The sequence below is a fragment of the Chlorocebus sabaeus genome, chromosome 21, assembly GCF_047675955.1.
Source record: "Chlorocebus sabaeus isolate Y175 chromosome 21, mChlSab1.0.hap1, whole genome shotgun sequence".
Lineage (NCBI taxonomy): Eukaryota > Metazoa > Chordata > Mammalia > Primates > Cercopithecidae > Chlorocebus > Chlorocebus sabaeus.
Window position 1 is genome coordinate 75,460,603 of NC_132924.1, and position 22,675 is coordinate 75,483,277.

General features: G+C 37.3%; 1 protein-coding gene across 2 annotated transcripts in view; it reads right to left on the reverse strand.

Annotated features, from left to right (window-relative positions):
• PTPN12 (protein tyrosine phosphatase non-receptor type 12) overlaps nt 1-22,675 on the reverse strand; it is a 104,376-nt gene that overhangs the window by 69,347 nt on the left and 12,354 nt on the right. The window contains exons 1-2 of one of the 2 annotated variants that reach the window (XM_007982396.3): nt 2,644-2,667; nt 1,961-2,069 (exon numbers count right to left, since the gene is read on the reverse strand). Coding sequence is in view for 1 of the 2 variants with exons in the window: in XM_007982393.3 (XP_007980584.1) it covers nt 1,961-2,069 (109 nt within the window). In the remaining variant the exon portion in view is untranslated. Of the gene's footprint in view, nt 1-1,960; nt 2,070-2,643; nt 2,668-22,675 lie in introns of those variants that run through there. The other variant, XM_007982393.3, reaches the window with a different exon arrangement.

Here is a 22,675-nt window from a genome sequence, read left to right on the forward strand (position 1 = left end):
ACGGGTAAGAAAAGTGGACTGTATTTTGCAAAAGCTTAATGACTGGTTACTACGTGCTAGGTACCCTTTTTTTTTTTTTTTTTTGAGATGGAGTCTCACTCTGTTGCCCAGGCTGGAATGCAACGGTGCAATCTCAACTCACAGCAACCTCCGCCTCCTGGGTTCAAGCAATTCTCCTGCCTCAGCCTCCTGAGTAGCTGGAATTACAGGCATGCTCCACCACATCTGGCTAATTTTTGTATTTTTAGTGGAGATGGGGTTTTACCATGTTGGTCAGGCTGGTCTCGAACTCCTGACCTCGTGATCCAGCCATCTTGGCCTCCCAAAGTGCTGGGATTATAGGCATGAGCCACCATGCCCAGCCACTAAGTACACTTTTAAGCATTTAATATTAACCTGTCTATTGTGCAGATAATCCTAAAAAGTACTATTATAATCTCCATTTTAAGGATGGCAAAACCAAGGCACAGAGAGGATCAGTCCAAGGTCATATAGCTAGCAAGTGGTGGAGTCAGGATTTCAAATTCCAGAATCAGAACGCTTTACCATCATGCGATGTTGCCACTTGTTAATTCTGCCAACACAGGCTATCCACACATTCCACAGCTGATAATAATATAGAACAACACAAGAATGAAGGATTAAATTGAGGCAAAGAAGTCAGTGGAGAAAAGAGGGAAAGAGATGAGAGGGAAGAGGTGTTTTAAAAGAGTTATCATGGAAGAAGAAAATTTCAAAAATAGGGATTGATCGATGGCATCAAAATAGTTCAACATTCTCGAATAATCAATATCCTTCCTGTTAGAATAAACAAATCTGGCAATTAAAAAGCCACTGGACCCTGGGCAACATGGGGAAACCCTGTCTCTACTAAAATACAAAAAATTAGCTGGGTGTGGTGGCAGGCACCTGTATTAGAGCTGTCCCAGCTCTCAGGAGGCTGAGGCACAAGTATCGCTTGAACCTGGGAGGTGGAGGTTGCAGTGAGCCGAGATCCCACCACCACACTCCAGCCTGGGATACAGAGCAAGACTCTGTCACCAAAAAAAAAAGAAAAAAAGTCACCAAGAACTTTAAGAACACTTTAGAGAGAAAAACCTTTAAGACCGAATGAGAATTGAGGAAATGACATAATGGAATGTAGATATTTCAAACTACTTGAGAAGAAAGACGACTGGCAGCTTTAAAAGATAGCAAGTGTGACGTATAGCTTTTATTGGATAAAGTGATGGCACACTTTAAGTATACTTTCAGAGTTAAAGTTATTTTGCCAGAAAACTATGCTATTTAAGAATACAGACAGGGCGCAGTGGCTCACACCTGTAATCGCAACACTTTGGGAGGCTGAGGTGGGAGGATCACATGAGCTCAGGAGTTTGAGACCAGCCTGGGGAACACAGTGAGAACCCCCACCTCTAAATAAATAAATAAATAAATAAACAAATAAATAACATATTAGAATGTAATGCAATCAATCTAAGACATATACTTAGAGACACATACTCAGATTGCTGAGAATAGTAAACACACAGATGTTTGAGTCATCCTAGGCTTCATTTTCTCATGCATAATTAATCAATTAGGGTTCTTGTGAATAGATCTATGAAAAATCAATATTGTTAGCATTTTATAAAATGTATTCAGTTGTCTTTATTATTTTAATGAAATAACGTCTTTGAACAGAGAGTTCACAAAAGATATTTTCACTTGAATTTACAGTATTTAAAAGTAATTTAGAATTACAGCAACTAAGATACTTAAAGGAAAAAAATTAAACAAAAATTAGGATCAGAAGGAAAAACAAAAAGCAAAATTAAGAATTGTATCTTTTTCGTGTACTTTGAAAGACAGGTTAATTACTACTTCCTTAACAGTGAAACTCAGGAAGAATAAAACTAGTTAGGTTACAAAAGGCTAATTAGCATTTCTATGTATTTTGTCAAGAGCATTTGAAACTTACATGGCAGTATGTCCTTGTATCTGTTCTTTTTAACATTTTCTTCTTTTTCTCCAGTGGCTGTGGGATATATCTTTTCTGTTCTATATTTGGTAGACAATCTTCTTAACCGCTTAAAATACAAAAAATAAAAATTAAAGTTTAGAGAAACAGTGATATTTTAAAATTTTTAATGAAATCTGGTGACCCCAATTCCTCACAACTCATTTTCCTGTCTCTGAGCTCTTAATTTTCCCATCCCTTAATAATTAACCCCAAGGATAATTTCTTTTATAGCATAAGTGGAAACATAAGATTCATATTTATTTCACATGAGCAGCAAAGAGAGAAAACAGAATAAAAGTAATATAATGTAAAGATATAATTAATAAGCTGAGTCAGAATATTTAACTCAGTCTTTAACATATTTGAGAAATTTCAGTGTTTTAACTAAGGGTCACAATAACCAAGTTCTAAAATCATGCCTAAAAGAATTACGTACAAGTTTCTTTATTTCTTCTCTCAATAAACCATGAGCACACACCCATGATGTGCCAGGCTTTCTCCCAAGGCATAAGCTAATAATTACGTACAAGACATTGCAAAACAAAGTTCTTTCATATTGAATTGGAAATGTCCAACAAAGACCAATTCTGCTTATTCACTGCATTACAGAAGTAGTTTGTGGGTTAGTGACAAATTCTTACCACATATGGCAGTAGGGATGTTCTTCGGACTGGAATATTTCTGTGTGTCAGTAATACACTTCCTGCTTTCAGAAGCACTGAAAGTCAGTATTGTGAATTGTTTAAATTCTACACAACTACATTGCTGAAATTTAATTTCAAAGGAACTTTCTTTCAGGCCTCAAGACATATTGAAAGCATTCTGGTTTTACCATTCAACAAATTATTAAATACAAATAAAATGAAAAATAAGTCTGGTAAAATTTAACTTTCTCATTACTTTATTTTTGCTACTTGTGATGCTGATATTTAAGGAACTAAAACTGTCTATAAACCTTTTCTTTTTCTTTGAAAAACTACTAAATTTTATCATCACAATACTAGAGACCTACAACAGGTATACATTTTTTTCTTTATGATGAAGATTTACTAGAATCTTACTCTGCACTGGCACAACGTCAAAGTAAAATTCCCCACATTTATGATGCTCTTTCTTGTGATTTCCTGTGGTAATGGAGTTCTCCAAATATATACGTGTGTCAGAGGAAAAACTGTATTCAAAAGTAAGTGTGGGCTGAGCATGGTGGCTCACACTTGTAATCCTAGCACTTTGGGAGGCCAAAGTGGGAGGACTGCTTGAAGCCAGGAGTTCAAGACCAGCCTGCTTGACAATGCAAGACCCTGTCTCTATAAAAACTTAAAAAACAAAAAAAACAACAAAAAAAAACCACGTAAATTGGTTATTGATGAGAGCACGGGAAATCAGAACTTCAATACAATGTTGGTGGAAAATAACATATTAGCCCAACCAACCCCTAAGGAGGATAATTTGGTAATTACAAATATACCCCTCAATCCAAGAACTGTACTTCTACAACTTTGTCTTCCAGATAAAAATGGGACACACATGAAATGATTTATCTTCAAAGTTACATGCCACAGCACTTTTTTTGTTTGTTTGTTTGTTTTGAGATAGGATCTTGCTCTGTTGCCCAGGCTGGAGTGCAGTGGTGCGATCTCAGCTCACTGTAACCTCTGCTTCCCGGGTTCAAGCGATTCTTCTGCCTCAGCCTCCTGAGTAGCTGGAATTACAGATGTGTGCCACCAGGCCCAGCTAATTTTTGTATTTTTAGTAGAGACAGGGTTTCACTATATTGTCCAGGCTGGTCTTGAACTCCTGACCTTAGGTGATTCACTCGCCTCAGTCTTCCAAAGTGCTGAGATTACAGGTGTGAGCCACACGCCCAACCACTGCAGCACTGCTAGTAATAGCAAAAAAACTACAAACGATCAAAGAAACCTCTTAATAAAAGACTGGCTAAATGTTTTATTCATACCATCAAATATGAGAGAGCTGAAAAACAAATGAGTTAGCTTTTTATAATATATAGTGAGATGACAATATCTGAAAAATACATATTGAGTATAAATGTAAAAAGCAGGAAACATAATAGTGTACATTATATTATATATACAGTGTAGTATTTATATATGTAATAATACTACTATTGGTGTTAAAAAGAAATAAAAACATATTTGTATTTGCTTGTACATATGCATGTATCATCTCTGGAAGAAAAACTATTAACAAAGGATGTGTCTATGAGGAAGGGAAATGGGTACCTAAGGGAAACAGATGGGAATGGGACATTACTATATGTCTTTTCATAGCTTTTGGACTGTATGACTGTATTGCCTGTTCAAAAAATTGAACGTAAATAAAAAAGGAAAGTAGAAAAGATTGTTTATGATGTCGTTATTCCATATTAACAAAGATCCTCATGGTTACTTATATACACATCTTGCATATTTAATTAAAACTTTTGTATTTTCTCTGCTCAAAGATTAAGTATCTGAAAAGATGTATTTTTAGATATTTATAGTATCAGTGCATTTCAAAATATTATATTTGAATCTGACTTAGAGAAGGATATCAACTTAAATAGTTGCAGAAACACAGAGGGAAAAGGAATATATCTTAGGTCAATGTCGGTGAGAAAAAATATAAGTACAAAGAGTGGTTGAGTTTAATTATAAAATGTGAATGTGCCTCAGGAATGCCTGGTACTATCACTCTAAGCTTTTCTTTTTCATTCATTCATTCATTCATTCATTCACTCATTCACAGATGGGGTCTCACTCTGTTGTCTAAACTGAAATGCAGTGGCATGATCATGGCTCACCACAGCTTCAAACTCCCATGTTCAAATGATCCTCCTGCCTCAGCCTCCAAAGTAGCTGGAACCACAGGATCATGTCACCACGCCCAGCTAATTATTATTTTTTTTTTTGTAGGGTGGGGTCTCCCCATGTATGTTGCGGAGGCTGGTCTCAAACTCCTGGGCTCCAGCAATCCTCCTGCCTCAACGTCCCAAAGTGCTGGGGAATACAAGTGTGAGCCACCACGCCCGGCCCACTCCAAACTTTTCTTCTTTTACATGACAAATTATGTTTTTGAGAAATGTGCAAAACAAAGCTTTTATGTGAAATGACTTTACATTTCTCAGACAATGAACCTTGAGAACTTCTGTGTCCAAAAACTTACCTAAGTTTGGATTTTCATTTGTCCAGTTTTCTTAAAGCCTAGCACACCATTTCTTAAAATGCTTTCTATATTAAAGTTTAAAATGGAGAATGCTCTATTAAAACAAAAATCTACAAAAGTAGTATTCTTTGCAATTTTCATGCCCATCAGAAATACAAAAGTGGTCCGTAAAACAAGTAAAAACTTTGTTTTGCACTTTAAAAAGGTATCTTCAAGTTGGAACTTATTTCCCACCAAAAAATGTCAGCTTTATACTAAGCTACATAAATTAAAATTCTGGATCTGGTATTTTCTTAGCTCTGTGACAATTAACATATTTAACCTCTCTGTATCTCATCTATAAAACAGAGATAATAACCTTCACTCAGCAAAAGGTCTGGTACATAAAATGGCTCAATAAATGTTAACTGTTATTATTGAACTAATTACTGAAACTATTTAAATGTTGTTACTTCAAATTTATTTCTTTAAAACCTTTCCTAGATCAAAGATCAGAAAGAGTTGCGTATTCCAGTCAATTTATCTGCCTGAAATTGCAAAGCAGTTTGTCAAATTTGAGTGTGCTTCAGAATCACCTGGAGGACCACATTGCTAGGCCTCACCCCTAAAGTTTCTGATTCAGTAGGTCTGACGTGGTAATTGCCTGATAATCTGCCTTTTTAAAAGTTGCTAAGATTCAACTTAAAAAAAAATCTCATGATAATCATCTTTCTGTGTCTTTGTGTATGCTTTTTCTTTGCTTCTTGGTGGTCTCCCCACTTGCACACCTCCAAATCTTACTTATCTTTTAATTTTAAACTCTAGCTCCTACAGAGTTTCTGATGCCCTTCATCCAGACATAATCTTCCCCTCTGAATTCTTTTACCTTAATATGTACTCTCAGAACACTTACATTTCTTACTCTTATGATAAATACATAAAGAGAATACTTCTTATTTACCCTGTTAAACTATAAACTCTGCAGGTACAAAATTACTGCCAGATTAAGATCTGATTTGACCTAGAGCAGGTTTTTTTTTTTTTTTGAGACGGAGTCTCTCTCTGTCGCCCAGGCTGGAGTGCCGTGGCGCGATCTCCGCTCACTGCAAGCTCTGCCTCCTCCCAGGTTCACGCCATTCTCCTACCTCAGACTCCCTAGAAGCTGGGACTAAAAGCACCCGCCCGCCTCAGCCTCTCAAAGTGCTGGGATTACAGGCGCGAGCCACCGCGCCCGGCCTGTTTTTTTTTTTTTAAACACATCAACATTAATGTCTAAATAGTTCTTGAATAGAAGTAGCACAAAAGTTCATTTAAACTCTATGAAACAGAAAGTATCTACACATATAATTTCATTTTAATTTCCTGACCACTATTACATTGTCTCTGACGAAGCCATTACTAGGAAAGAAACAGAAAAAAATTAGGTATTATTGAGAAACATGATATACTAAGAAACCTTATTCATAGACTGTATGAGAATAGCACTAAACACTAATAATTAATTTATTATGTAATATAATTATTTCATATAATCCTAAAGCAAGAAATAATTTTTAATCATTTACTGTATTAACTGGGCAAAAATATAGCTAAATGATATCTGTATTAAGTTATAAGTACCCACCACACCCTTTATCATGTGTGACTTTTTTTAAAAAAAGCTAAGCAAACAAATCCTTTAAGAAAGACATTTGCAATTAAGTCTACTCTAAAGATCTTTATTGAGATAGGGTCTCACTCTGTTGCCCAGGCTGGAATGCAGTGGTGCAATCACAGCTCACTGCAGCCTTAAACTCCTGGGCTCAGGTGATTGTTCCACCTCAGTGTCCCTCAGCGAGAAGCTGGAACTACAGGCATGCACCACCATGCCTGGTTAATTGTTTGTATTTTTTGTAGAGACAGGGTTTCGCCATGTTGTCCAGCCTGGTCTCGAACTCCTGGACCAAAGCAATCTGCCCACTTTAGCCTTCCAAAATGCTAGGATTACAGCCACAAGCCACTGTAACAGCCTACCCCAGAGGTCTTTAAAAAGTCACATAAATGAATTCCAAAAATAACTGCACTCCTTTATTACTGTTCTAATAAGTCAAGTCTGACCATTTGAGTCCCACATTTAAAAACTCTCCTATGTGTCTATCACCTCTAACATAAACTACCAAATGTTTAATTATAAGATATGTTGAATGCTGCCTGTCCAATGTTCTAGCCTCTTTTTATAATGCTCTTATTAGAGTTTGATGCTTCAGTCATATAGAATTACTCACCACCACTACTACTAGCAGTAACCCTCCACTTCTTAAACATCAAGGTTGCACAATTTTTGCTCTTACTGGTGAGCAGGGCTCTGGTTAAAGTGTTACTTCCTTTATGAAGGCTTTCTTGAACCTTCCCTCTTTTACTGCTCCTCAGCCCTCTGCAATGAGTCCATACTACATTGTTCTATTGTCACTTAAAAGTATTTCATAAGTATTTCAGTACTTGTCCGTCTTGTCCACTAATCTATAAAACTGAAGGCAGAGATTAGACTACCTTATTGGACTTTATAGACCAATAGCTAATGCAAAGCAAAACTCTCATTACAAATTGAAGAATTATTTATTGAGCCTTCTCAGACACGTCAGAGAAACATTTTTAATATTTAGAATTGTTGATGCAAACAAAATTCAAGTTTAATATTCACTTTGCTTTAAACAGTTTTTATTTTATTTCTTAAAACACTGAATTTGTATTCCCCTAATCCTAAATCGATAAATGGATTCTCAAAAGCCTCCAAAATCACATGCAATGTGATTTTAAGATATCCATTTGTGTGTCAAGATTCAAGTTCTTAAAAGGGTGGAAGAATTCATTGTTCATCTAAGCTCCTGAGAATGTTTGAAGTTTGTTAAATCTCTCCAGAGTCAAAGAGCTGTCTATTGGCCTGTCCACTGGATGTGCAATGGGCATCACAAACATGCTCAAATAGCACCAAATACTCAAATAGCTCAAAAACCACTCAACAGTAGTTCAAGCCAAAAATCTAACATTCATCCTTGATTTGTTCTTTTATCTTGCTCTTCTCCCCATCAGCAAATCTTGTTAGCAAAATATAGCTATTCTCTTCATATTCACTGAACAGTCTTTGAAGTGAAAATACATTTAGACAGACAAGTGTTAAATTAATTTGTTGGCTGGATTTTAAATCAGGACAATTAAGAAAACAATAAATTAACACAAAAAGAAACAGCACTAAAATGGAAATTAAGCTAACTAAAATTCCTTTTGGAATAAGATGTGATATATAGAAATTAAATATCAAAGTTGAAGATCTCTCATGCTCTGTTATTAGACCACACACCACTGCCCCAAACACAGTAGAGTTTCAGCTGGGTGCGGTGGCTCATGCCTGTAATCCCAGAACTTTGGGAGGCAAAGGCTGGTAGATCACGAGATCAGGAGTTCGAGACCATCCTGGCCAACATGGTGAAACGCCATCTCTACTAAAAATGCAAAAATTAGCTGGGCATGGTGGCATGTTCCTGTAATCCAAGTTACTCGGGAGGCTGAGGTTGCAGTGGGCCGAGATCACGCCACTGCACTCCAGCCTGGTGACAGAATGAGACTCCATCTCAAAAACAAAAACAACAACAACAACAAAACATAGTATGAGTTTCATAAGACACAACTTTTAGTAAATACGCACATAAGAATATACAAATATTAAAACTATACCTTGTATAGTAAATAAAAACGGAAATTACTTTAAGCTTAAGAGTTATATTGTGGCAAAACATTAAGGCTACCTAACCCATAAAATCATACTCCTTTTACCTAATTGCTCCAGAAAATTTCTGAGGCAGTTACTGGAGAATTCATCTGAATTTTAACAGGTGGCAGGTTTGGGACATAGTTTGCATTCAATAACCACTGTTAAATAAATAAATTCATCTGGCTTTATATTTAAAAATTTTAACTGTCCTCAGTCAGAAAAAACACACCATCTTAATAGTATTAATTTTACCCTACAAGGTGCATGATAACCCAATCAAAATTTCTTAAAACCCCAAATACAAATTAATAGCAGCATACAGTAAAATCAGAGTATAACTTCAGCCAAAGTAACACTACACTGTCTCAAAGTAACACTGTATTATCACTGTTCTCTCTCTAACTTTACAAACACACTTATATAAAAATATGCATATGGGCCAGGCACAGTAGCTCACGCCTGTAATCCCAGCACTTTAGGAGGCCGAGGTGGGCAGATCACTTGAAGTCAGAAGCTCAAGACCAGCCTGGCCAACATGGTGAAACCCAATCTCTACTAAAAAATACAAAAATTAGCCGAGCCTGGTGGCGTGTGCCCGTAGTCCCAGCTACTCAGGAGGCTGAGGTTGCAGTGAGTCGAGATCGCACCACGGCACTCCAGCATGGGCAACAGAGCTCTACCTCAAAAAAAAGAAAAAACACACATCACTAACAATAATGGTTATAAGCAGCTAAAATAACCAAAGGGTCTTTCAACTACACAACTGCAATGTCTACCTTTAGTTGCAAAATATGCACCTCTGCCTATCAAAATTCATCTTCCTATCTTTGCTCACTGTTCACCCACTGCTGTATAACAGACTAATTCTCTCCCATTTTTTTTTTTCAGAAATGCATGGCTATGCCTCCTCATTTGAAGCTAACTCAGGATTGATAATAAAGTAACTTTGAAGTAAACAGGGCCAGTCTTATGAGTCTTGGGGTAATAAAATGATTCTGTGCTTTGCTCATGTCAAAATCTATGCTTTACTTATTCCCCAATTGTCTGCCAAGCAAACTCCCTGCTTTCTACTAGCCCAATACAGAAATCATCTTCATGAAATTTTTCCTGATAGTAGTACTGGCATATAGGCCCACCATCTCTCTATCTACTTTATATACACCTCATCTCTAGCTACTTTATATACACCTCTTATCTAGAACATATCCCAGTGTACAGCAATTATTTAGATATGCACATATGCCATCTCTGATAGAACATGAATTCCCTGATTTAGACCATATCTTCTTCTTTTAGTACTAGCTACTATCAGCATAACCCCATAACAAATAGTAGAGAGTAAATAAACTGTTTAGGTCTTCTATGTAAATCAAAATTGACCAGTATACTTAAGAATATATTGCTTACACTTCATTTCTACTTCACAGTAGGGCAGCTTTAAGTCAGAGAAGCTGGGGTTCAATTCCTAGGTTCCATCAACTACTAGCAAAGGAGATCTCTCCAATATAGCTAGATAATCTTCCCTGAATGTGTGTAGCAATAGTCCTTAATTTTGAGAATGTTTTTAAATAAAACCTTGTACTACAGACTTTATGTTTTAAAATAATAAATATGGCAAATCATACACTAAATGAAAAAAATGTAATAAAAAAACAAGGCTGTTCTTTTTCTTTTGCATAGCCTAGACAATAAGCAAATGATTTTTTTTCTTCTCTCCTGTCCCTTGGTGAGAAAATACAAACTTATAATGCAAGTTTACCCTTTCCCTATCCTGAAAGCATATTTTTATGGAAATAAAAGTAGAATCCCACTTGAACTAGGAGGATAGTAAAATTAAAATTTTGTCACATACATTAATTTTATTGAAATGAAGATATCCAATACAATAAATGGAAAGTGTTCCAGGTTTGATTATTTTTGTTTTAACTCACAAGGTCCTCACTTTCTTTTACCCATTTCCTCATCATCTGTTATCTAATGTCCCTCTATATATTTAACTTAGCAATCGCTGGTTCCACTGATGTTCCGCCAATCCCAATTTCAAATACTTTGTCCCTACAGTAAATTAGCCTAAAACTCCAAAATCTAGATATTAAAAGTATGACTCCCGACTATGTCTTCCTTTATCTGGTTATGCATCCTGACTCTGATTTAAGAAAACACAATCACTACAGTCCCACTTAGTCTTCATAGGGGCATACTCTGCCAAACCCAGACACCCAAAGTATTACAAAAGAATCCATCACTAATCTCGTTATCTCATAATATATAATAAAAACATACAATAGGCCGGGTGCAGTGGCTCACGCCTGTAATCCCAGCACTTTGGGGCCAAGGTGGGCTGATCACCTGAGGTCAGGAGTTTAAGACCAGCTTGGCCAAGGTGGTGAAACCCCGTCTCTACTAAAAACAAAATTAGCTGGGTGTGGTGACGTGCACCTGTAATCCCAGCTACTCAGGAGGCTGAGGCAGGAGAATCGCTTGAACCCAGGAGGCAGAGGTTGCAGTGAGCCGAGATTGCACCACTGCACTCCAGCCTGGGCAACAGAGTGAGACTCTGTCTCAATAAATAAATAAATAAATAAATAAATAAATAAATAAATAAATGAATAAAATAAAAATACAGTAAAATTGAGACATTAAGTTCCAGTGTTAATATATTAAGCCACAATTACATCAATTCTTTTTACCTCCAATTACAAAAATAAAACAAAGACTCCCAAATTAGTAACAGAGGTTCAGAATTCACACTTCTCTCTGCAAAAACAAATATAGTACAGGAAAAGAGTCACTTGTGTAGTTTAAGAGAGCTCAATACTTATTTACCAGCATATGGAAAAAAGTTATTTTTTGCAAGGCCAGAGACTGCCACAATGCTGTGGTCAGCTGACCAGACTTTCTAAAGAGAAACTACACTTCCTGGTGAACCACTAACTCCTGAACCCTCTGAAAATTTCATTTTTTTCCTTTATTACCCTACTAAAATTACTTTTAGCAAGTCACCAATAATCTCCAACACGCATCAAAATCTTAATAGCTTCAGTTCCTATGAAGTATTTCATATAGATAATTCAACAGACACAATTTTACATTCCTATATGACTTAGCAATCCACTCGAATCATTGTGATGGCTACTATCAAAAAACCAAAGTAGGCTGGGCACAGTGGCTCACACCTATAACCCAAGCACTTTGGGAGGCCAAGGCAGGAGGATCATTTCTGCCACTTGAGTTCAAGACTAGTCTGGGCAACACAGCAAAACTTCATCTCTATTTAGAAAAAAGAAAAAAAGGCCGGGCGCGGTGGCTCAAGTCTGTAATCCCAGCACTTTGGGAGGCCGAGATGGGCGGATCACAAGGTCAGGAGATCGAGACCATCCTGGCTAACACGGTGAAACCCCGTCTCTACTTAAAAAATACAAAAAAACTAGCCGGGCGAGGTAGCGGGCGCCTGTAGTCCCAGCTACTCGGGAGGCTGAGGCAGGAGAATGGCGTGAACCCAGGAGGCGGAGCTTGCAGTGAGCCGAGATCCCGCCACTGCACTCCAGCCTGGGCGACAGAGCAAGACTCCGTCTCAAAAAAAAAAAAAAAAAAAAAAAAAAAGAAAAAAGAAAAAAGAAAACACAGAATAACAGGTACTGGCAAGGATATGGAGAAACTGGAACCCTTGTGCTCTGCTGCGAAATGTAAAATGGTGCAGTTACTATAGGAAACAGTATGGTGGTTCCTCAAAAAGGAAAAGTAGAATTGTCATATGATTCAGCAATTCCACTTTTGAGTATATACCCCAAAGAACAGAAAGCACGATCTCGAACAGATATTTGTACAACCATGTTCATAGCAGCAGCATTCACAATAGCCAAAAGGTGGAAGCAACTCTAAGTGTCATGCAATGGGCAAATGGATAAACAAAATGTAGTATATACATACAATGCAGTATTATTCAACCCTTTAGAAAGGGAGATTTTGACGCATACTACAACATGGATGAACCTTGGGGACATGATGCTAACTGAATACACCGGTCACAAAAAGACAGTATTTTATAATCCTAATTATATGAGGCACCTAGAATTGTCAAATCCATACAGACAGAAAGTGTAATAGAATGGTGCTAGGGGTTGGAAGAAGGAGGAGAATGAATTTGGAATAAAGAGGGTGGTTTAATGGGAACAGAGTTTTAGCTTTCCAAGATGAGAAGAGTTCTAGAGATTGGTTATACAACAATGTGAATGTACTCAACACTATTTAACTGTACACTTAAAAAATGGCTTAGATGATAGGTTTTATGTTACACGTATTTTACCACAATTAAAAAAAAAATTTTAAATGGAAAGAAACCCTCTATAGCTGTTTGTACAGAATTAAAGGTCCTATCCAGTACCAAAAAGAACAGCTAGCTGCAGGCAAGCGCCGTTAAAGTATCTCAGATTACCAGGTCACACAATATTCATATAACATTGGACAGCTCTGACCTATTCATGAATTAACTGTTATGATATTCCCAAAAAATATTTTTAAGTTTGCTGACACACTGGATTCAGATATTTATACTAAAAAGAGCTTCCTCTTCAGACTCAATTATCACTTTTATGATGACGGCTGGCTTCACATTAACTTCACCTAACCTATCCTATGCCCAGGGACTGTTTTAGGTGCTAGTGATACAGAGGTGAACAGGACAAAATCCCTGCTCTAATGAGGCATATATTCCAAAAACATGTACTAGTCACATAGTACTTATCATTCCTGCCTTTTGTATCTATCATGTTTACATGTTTTATCCCATCACTACCAATGCTGCCACCACCCAAGATTATAATTCACTGCCTCACAGACAATAATCTATTTCTTTTTCTTCCTCCACAGAGCCTAGTGTCTTCCAAATACACATTCAATAAAGCAGGGCAAGTCTGCTAGACATAATAGGCATTGATAACCCATTCAGAACATCACACAGTGAATTGGCACCCCATTTTCACATTCAGGTCATTAAGTTTATGTAATATAATTTATAAAATATATAAACTTAAAATCCTATTTGAGATTTAACATCTGTTGTTTACCATCCTATTGACATGAAGGTAATGAAAAACTGAAGTGTAATTTAAAATAATTTACCTAAAGTAGTATCTCCTCATCCTAAATAACATACCTAAAGACTCTTACTTTTTGATTCACTTCTTTATTATATCACCTACAATGTTACCAAGGAAAGCTGTCAATCTTTCACCATCAAGGGAAAATGGGCACAATAAAGGGGTCAGATAATATACACATGTAAAAAAAACTCAACATATCAAGTGATCCAACATATCACCATACTCAGAGCTATCATTTATTACAGCTAAAGGATACAAAGTGAAAGCAGCGAAGAGAAAGGCACAAGAGGCAAAGTCCAGAAGAAACTAGGCACATGCTTTCAAAAATCCTCTTCTAATGAAATTACACAGGACCTTCTTAATTCCTGCAGAAATAAGTTGTGACAACACGTGTGAAACGTTGTCCACAAGGGAAGTGCATTAGAAATAAAGTGCCTATGGCTTTTATTGGAGGCTGGTTACACAGGCACTCTGCCTAACAATATACCAAAATTCCAGACTCCCAGAAAAAAATATATGTTCAACATAAACCATATTATCTTTTGTTTTTGTTTTTCAGAGACAGAGTCTTGTTCTGCCACCCATGCTGGAGTGCAGTGGCATGATCATGGCTCACTGCAACTTCAAACTAATGGACTCAAGTTATCTTCCTGCCTCAGCTTCCCCAGTAGCTAAGACTACTCAGGTGCACACCATGACATCTGGGTAATTTTAAAACATATTTTGTAGAGAGGAGGTCTTACTATGTGGCCCAGGCTGGCCTCAAGGAATCCTCCTGCCTCAGCCTCCCAAAGGGCTGAGACAACACGATTGAGGCACTGGGCCCAACCCATAAACCACATTGTTTGTACAATTTGGGCACAGTGAACCACTCTTATCAGGGGATAATGGAAATTCTCCCAAAAGTCTAAGTTCCCAGACACCAGCCAAGGGATAACATCATAAGCAGGCCTTTCTAAGGATAGTAGTCTTAGGCCTGCTATGTCACTCTTTTCTGCATACAGGTATAAAATGAAAAAGCAAAACTTTCTCCCCTCCACATCTATTTCCTTTTAGGTAACTAGTTATGTAACGTCTCCTTACTAAAGCTATTTTAGGTTGTTTCACAAAAATTGTTGCATACCTGGACATACTATTTTATGCACATATGCAAGTATTTTTACGGAAAGATCCCTAAACTTGACATGCTGGGTCAAAGAGTACATACATTTATCAATTCTACTAGAAGTGGCCAAACTGCCTTCCAAAATAGGCTTCACTAGCTTACCCTCCCCTTAATGGACCTAGAAACACGAGTTTTCTATATCCTTACCAATATTTGCTATTCTCAATTTCTTTCTTTCTTTTTTTTTTGAAATGGGAGTCTTGCTCTGTTGCCCAGGCTGGAGTGCAGTGACATGATCTCGGCTGACTGCAACCTCTACCTCATAGGTTCAAGTGATTCTCCTGCCCCAGCCTCCTGAGTAGCTGGGATTACAGACGCCCACCACCAGGCCCAGCTAATTATTATATTTTTCGTAGAGATGGGCTTTCATCATGTTGGCCAGGCTGGTCTCAAACTCCTGAGCTCAGGTGATCTGCCTGCCTCAGCCTCCCAAACTGCTAGAATTACAGGTATGAACCACCACACCCAGTTGCTACTCTCAATTTCTGAATTATCATCAATTTTTGAGTTTTCATCAAATTTGGTAGCTACTCCCCCAACAGTTAACAATGATTAACTTCAATTTTTCTGATTATTGGCGAGGTTGATGATTTTTTTCCTGTGTTCAGCACTTAATCGCATTTTTCTTCTGGTAATTATCATACCATATTCTCATGTTTCTACTGAAATGTTCTTTTAATTGATATATAGAAGCTCATCTTAAAAATCCTTTCTATAAAGCCTTGTATGACCCTTTTAACAGTATGTGACTTTTCCCTTTTAAGATTCCTAATTGCACAGTGTGAATATACCTAATGCCACATAACTGTACACTTAAATGATAAATGTAAAAAAATATGTAAAAAAAAAATCTGTCACTCAATCTTAAGAACAAGTAAAAAGCTAAACAAACTGAAAAACCAACAACTTTTCTCAGATCCTTAGGAGAAGTCACAGGTCAAACAGCTGCCCCCAAACTGGAGAGACAGAAGGTGAATACAGAGAATCACAAGTAATCAGAGCAGAAACACTCACACAGCAAACCTCCATAAGAAACCTGGCCGGGCGCGGTGGCTCAAGCCTGTAATCCCAGCACTTTGGGAGGCTGAGGTGGGTGGATCACGAGGTCAGGAGATCGAGACCATCCTGGCTAACATGGTGAAACCTCATCTCTAACCTGCTGGGGTTTTAGCAGAGCCTTATTTACATCAGGTAAGGAAAATACCCAACTGTAGGTCATTCAAGCCATCCTAGGGGTGAGGTGCTGGGAAACAGGATATAGTTCAAAATCTATAAACAAGCTTTCTAAAAGACTGAGACCTTGGCTCTGGGTGGCTCATGCCTGTAATCCCAGCACTTTGGGAGGCAGAGGTAGGCAGGTCTCCAGCCCAGAAGTTCGAGACCAGCCTGGGCAACATGACAAAACCCCGTATCTACAAAAAAATACGAAAAATTAGCCAGGCATGTTGACACATGCCTGTGGTCCCAGCTACTGGGGAGGGCTGAGGTGGGAGGACTGCTTGAGCCCAGGAGGCGGAAGTTGCAGTTAGCTATGATTGTATCTCTGCACTCCAGTCTGGGAGACAAAGCAAAACCCTGTCTCAAACAAACAAAGAAACAAACAAACAAAAAAAAACACCCTATGATTAATATCCTAAGAACTCTAATGGATAAAGTAGATAGTATGTAAGAATAGATGGGCAATCAATATAAGCAAAGAGATAGAAATTCAAAGAAATAACCAAAAAGAAACACTAGAGATTTTTTTAAAAACTGTAACAAAAATAAAGAATGTCGTTGGTGGGCTTATTAGTAGACTGGACATGGCTGAGGAAAGAATCTCTGGGATATCTCAATAAAAGCTTCCTTCCAAAACTAAAAAGCAGACTAAAAAGACTAGAAAAAAAACTGAAACAACAGAACAGAATATGCAAAAACTGTGGGGACAACTACAAAAGATGTAAATATGCATAAGGGTAATAACAGAAAGAGAAGAAGAGAACAGAAGAAATATTTGAAATAATGATTGAAAACTTCCCCAAATTAATGCCAGAAACCAAACCACAGATCCAAGCAGCTCAGAGAACACTGATCAGAATAAACGCCAGAAAAACTGTATGTAGGCATATCATTTTCAAACTACAAAAAATCAAAGATAAACACAAAGTCGTTTAAAAAGCCAGAGGAAAAAAAAATCATCTTACCTACAGGGAAGCAAGTATAATAAGAATTACATCTGACTGTGTTTCAGAAACTAGGCAAGCAAGAAGACAGTGACAAAGTATCTTATTAAGAAGAAAAAACCCCACCAACTTAGAATCCTGAACCCTGCAAAATTATCCTTCGAAAACCAAAGAGAAATAAAAACTTTCTCAACAAACAAAAATTAAGGCTGGGCAACGTGGTTCATGCCTGTAGTCCTAATGTTTTGGGAGGCTGAGGTGGGTGGGAATTTGTTGCCACAGACCTACCTTGTGAGAAATATTAAAATAAATTTTTTAGAGAGAAGAAAAATTGTGCTAGTCTGGAATTCATATCTACATAAAGAAAGTAAGAAGAAATCAGAGAAAGAATAAATGAAAGTAAAATTAAAACTTTTATTTTTCTTATTAATTGATCTGATGACCGTTTATTCAAAATACGTATGCTTGTGTGTCTATATTTATTTGTAAGTGAGATAATGCCGGCAATGATACAAGGGATAGAATTAGGGTTATTTTGTCATTATAAAGTAATCTCACCATCCATAAAGTGGTACAGTGTTATCTGAAAGTGGACTTGGATTTGCTGGAAACGTACACTGTGAACGCCAGAGCAACCATTTAAAAAAATAAAAACACCCAGCTGGGCACAGTGGCTCATGCCGATAATCCCAATACTTTGGGAAGCCAAGGCAGGAGGACTGCTTGAGGCCAGGAGCTTGACAGCTTGGGCAACATGGTAAGACCTGCCCTCCATAAAAAATAAAAAACATTGCTTGAGGGTTGGTGGCACACACTTGGTAGTCCTAGCTACTCAGGAGGCTGAGGCAGGAGCATCACGTGAGCCCGGAAGTTTGAGGTTACAGTGAGCTATGACATGCCACTGCACTCCAGCCCAAGCAACTAAGTGACACCTTGTCTCTTTTGAAAAGAACAACAACAACAAAAAGAAGTAAAACTGACATGCTAAGAAAGGACAGTCATATGATATTCTGAATTAAAACTGCAAAAGGCAGAAGAAGAGTAGAAGACAAAAAAAAAATAGAACAAAGAACAAGGGCAACAGAAAATAGTAGCAAATATGGTAGACATTAATCCGATGCTATCAGTAATCACTCTGAACGTCATTGGTCTAAATGTACCAATTAAAAGATTGTCAGAGTGGATTAAAAACCAAGACCTAAGTATATGTTGTCTACAAGAGATCCACTTTAAATATACAAACACACATAGATTAAAAGCAAATGGATGGAAAAAAATATATCAGCTAACACAAAAATGAAGTGAGACTAGTTATTAATTTCAGATAAAGCGAATTTCATGGCAAGTAAAGTTACCAGGGATAGGGTGGCTTTACATCATGATAAAGGGGTCAATTCTCCAAGAAGACATTATAATCCTTAATCTGTATGGATCTAACAACTGTGCATAAAAATGTAAGGCAAAACTGAAAGAACTGCAAGGAGAAATATCCGAATCCACTATTATAGTTGAAGACTTCCGTACTCCTCTATCAGAAATGGGCAGATGAAGCCAGCAGGAAATGAATAAGGACACAGTTGAACTTAACAGCACCATCAATCAACTGGATATATAATGCACGTCTACAGACTACATAAGACAACAACCACAGAATACACATTCTTCTCAAGTTTACATGAAATATTCACCAAGACAGACCAAATTCTGGGCAATAAAATACATCTCAACAAATTTAAAACAGCAATCCTACACAATGTCTGCTCTCAGACCATAATGGCACTCAAAAAATTTTGGACGTAGGGGCATTTTAAACTTCAGATTAGGGATGCTCAACTCTCTATTTTCAGATAATTAAATATACTATACACATTCTTTTTGTCTGTCACCAAAAAGGTCCAAAAGAGAAAAAGAGCAAGGTGTTGCCTTTTTCCCTTCCCATTTATTTAACTTCTCACTTAATGCCCTAATAATGCTTCCTTCCTATCATTTATTTAGAACAACATCTGACACTGTGTCCTTTATTCTTACTAATTAAAACATTACAAACTACTTCTGTTTTAAAGAAGCTAAGACTGAGAGCGGTTCAAATCATGTACTCAACATTACACAGTAAGTAATGGCCAGGTCTAATACATATATAACTGTTGTAACCCATATAATTGGACTGTCCACTATAATCCTAGACACTCAAATTCCTAAAATCAAACATATGACAAAGATATGTTACTTCCATCAGGTCTTTTCTTCCTTGCCTATTTTTACTTTTGTACATTCCTTCGTTTACACCCTCTTTAAATAATTAAGACTCCTGCCCAGTAGTATCACCAAATTACCTTTCCCTCTCTTATCTATAACCTGTTTTAAAGGCAAAATAATAATTCATAGATCTAATCCAACCTACACCCTATTTAAAAAATAATAAAACCTCTATACCTTCTTTAACAACTAGAGAAATAAACAATGAGGTCATTTTAGAACATATTTGAAAATATACATATGATGCTGAGACCTTGTAAACAATACAAAAACAGCATATAATAAAGCAACGACAAGAAATTAAATGTACTGGTTAAATATTCATCCTGTACTTTAAGTTGCATTTTTGGGAAAAAAAAATAGTTTAAAAGTAATCTACCAGGGAGCACTGGCTCATGCCTGTGGTCCTATCTACTTAGGAGGCTAAAGCAGGTGGATCCGTTGAGCCCAGGAGTTTGAGGCTACAATGAGCTGTGATTGTGCCACTGCACTCAAGCTTGGGCAACAGAGACAAACTGTTTCTTAAAAATAAATTTTAATAATCTTCTATCTAAATTATAAAGTAATTTTTAAAACTAGACTTTTTACTTTTGTGCTTCATCTAATAATGTCAGTGAATGGGTGTGGAGGTAAATATATGAACATGGTAATTATTTCAGTTGCAAAATCCTATTACTGATATCCACCCACCCTGCGTTTCTCCTTGGCATTCATACAAGGGGTCTTCAAAAAGTTCATGGAAAATATGTACCATGAAAAAAACTATGCATGGATTTCAATGTTTTTTGCACCAAAATAAACTCATACTAACTTCTTATAACATGTCTGATGAACAGGATCTCATTTGAAGCACTAAGAACTGTAAGTTATCAGTTTGAAAAGAACCCCTATCAGAGCAACATGAATTCTGCTAAAAAACTGAAGCAAGAACAAAACATCAAATTTATGGTAAAGCTTGGATGGAAGAATGGTGAAGCAAAGTTCATGGGGACAATGCCCCAAATATCAGCAGTTTACAAATGGATGCCTCTTTTAAAGAAAGAACAAGGTGATGCTGAAGATGAAACCTGTAGCAGCAGACCATCCACACTGATTTTTGAGAAAAAATTCATCTTGTCACGTGCCCTAACTGAAGAGAACCTGCAATTAACAGGATAAACAATAGCCAACACCACAGACATCTTAAGCTGTTCAGCTTACACAATTCTGACTGAAAAATTAAAGCTGAACAAACTTTCCACTCAACTGATGCCAAAACCATAGCACCCAGATAGCTACAGACAAGAGCAGAGCTTTCAATGGAAATTTTAAACACGCCTGTAATCTCAGCACTTTGGGAGGCCGAGGCAAGTGGATCACCTGAGGTCAGGGGTGCAAGACCAGCCTGGACAACATGGCGAAACTCCGTCTCTACTAAAAATACAAAAATTAGCCGGGTGTGGTGGTGCACACCTGTAATCCCAGCTACTTGGGAGGCTGAGGCTGGAGAATCGCTTGAACCAGGGACGTGGAGACTGCAGTGAGCAGAGATCGTGCCACTGCACTCCAGCCTGGGTGACAAAGCGAGACTCCGTCTCAAAAACAAAATGAAAAATAATAAATAAATAAATAAGTGAGATCAAGATCCTGAAGCATTTCTTAAAAGGATTGTAACAGGAAATGAAACATAGCTTTACCAGTATGATCCTGAAGACAAACTCAATCAAAGCAATGACTACCAAGAGGTGGCAGTGGTCCAGTTAAGGCAAAAGTGGACCAGTCAAGAGCAAAGCTCATGGCAACAGTTTCTGGGGATGCTCAAGGCATTATGCATGTTAATTTTCTGGAGGACCAAGGAAAGATAACATCTGCTCATTATGAGAGTGTTTCGAAAAAATCAGCCAAAGCTTTAGCAGAAAAACATCTGAGAAAGTGTCACCACAGAGTCCTTTTCTACCCACAAAAATGCCTCTTGCTCATCCCTCTCATCAAACAAGGGCAATTTTGTGAGAGTTCAGATGGGAAACCATTACGCATCCACCTTACAGTCCTGATTTGGCTCCTTCTGCCTTCTTTTTGTTTCCCAATCTCAAAAAAATCTTTAAAGGGCACTCATTACTCTTCAGTTAATAATGTAAAAAAAACTGCTTTGAAATGGTTACATTTCTAGGACCCTCAGTTATTAGGGATAAACAAAATGGCTGGTGTATCATCACTTATAAAAGTGATGGAGTTTATGTTGAGAAATAAACTTTATATTTTTAATTTTAATCTATTTACAAATTTATTTATAAATAACATTTATTTACTTAATTCCATTTTTCCATGAGCTTTTTGAAGTCCCCTTGTAGAATCTATTTACTATATTAGATGAATTACAAACAACTAGGTGTAAGTTACAGGACATTTCTAAACTACAAAGTACCTTCCAATCTATTTCTGCTATCCATTATTAACACACATTAATAAATCTTGGGCACAGACAACCAACTGACAGAGTAGGTAGAGAAAGGTGACTAGGCAAATAGAATTTCAAAGGGAGGCACAAAGGCAGGCAGGCAGACACAGGCGCAAAGACAGGCACGCTAATAGATAGGTAAACACAATGAATATAGTAACACATAAATTTTAGATGATTCATGAACTAAAAGAACTATAGTTAGGTTAATTTTAATAATGCAAAATCTACTGTGAATAAAATATGTTAAGTTTTTCAGATAGTGATATATTTCTGACATATGATCACGGAGTAAATCATAGTGACTACTTTGATAAAAATGATCTTTAGGGCCAGGCGCAGTGGCTCACACCTACAATCCCAGCACTTTGGGAGCCAAGATGGAAGGATCACTTTAGGCCAGGAGTCTGAGACCAGCCGAGGCAACATAGTAAGACCTCATCTCTACAAAAAAGTAAAAAAATTAGCAGGGCATGGTGGCCTATGCCTGTAGTCCTAGCGACTCAGGAGGGAGGCGAGTGGATCACTTGAGTCCAGGAAGTCAGGGCTGCAGTGAGCTATGATTACACCACTGCACACCAGCCTGTGCGATAAAGCAGGACCCTATCTCTTAAAACACAAAACAAAAAAACACACACAAAAACAAAAAAACAAAACCC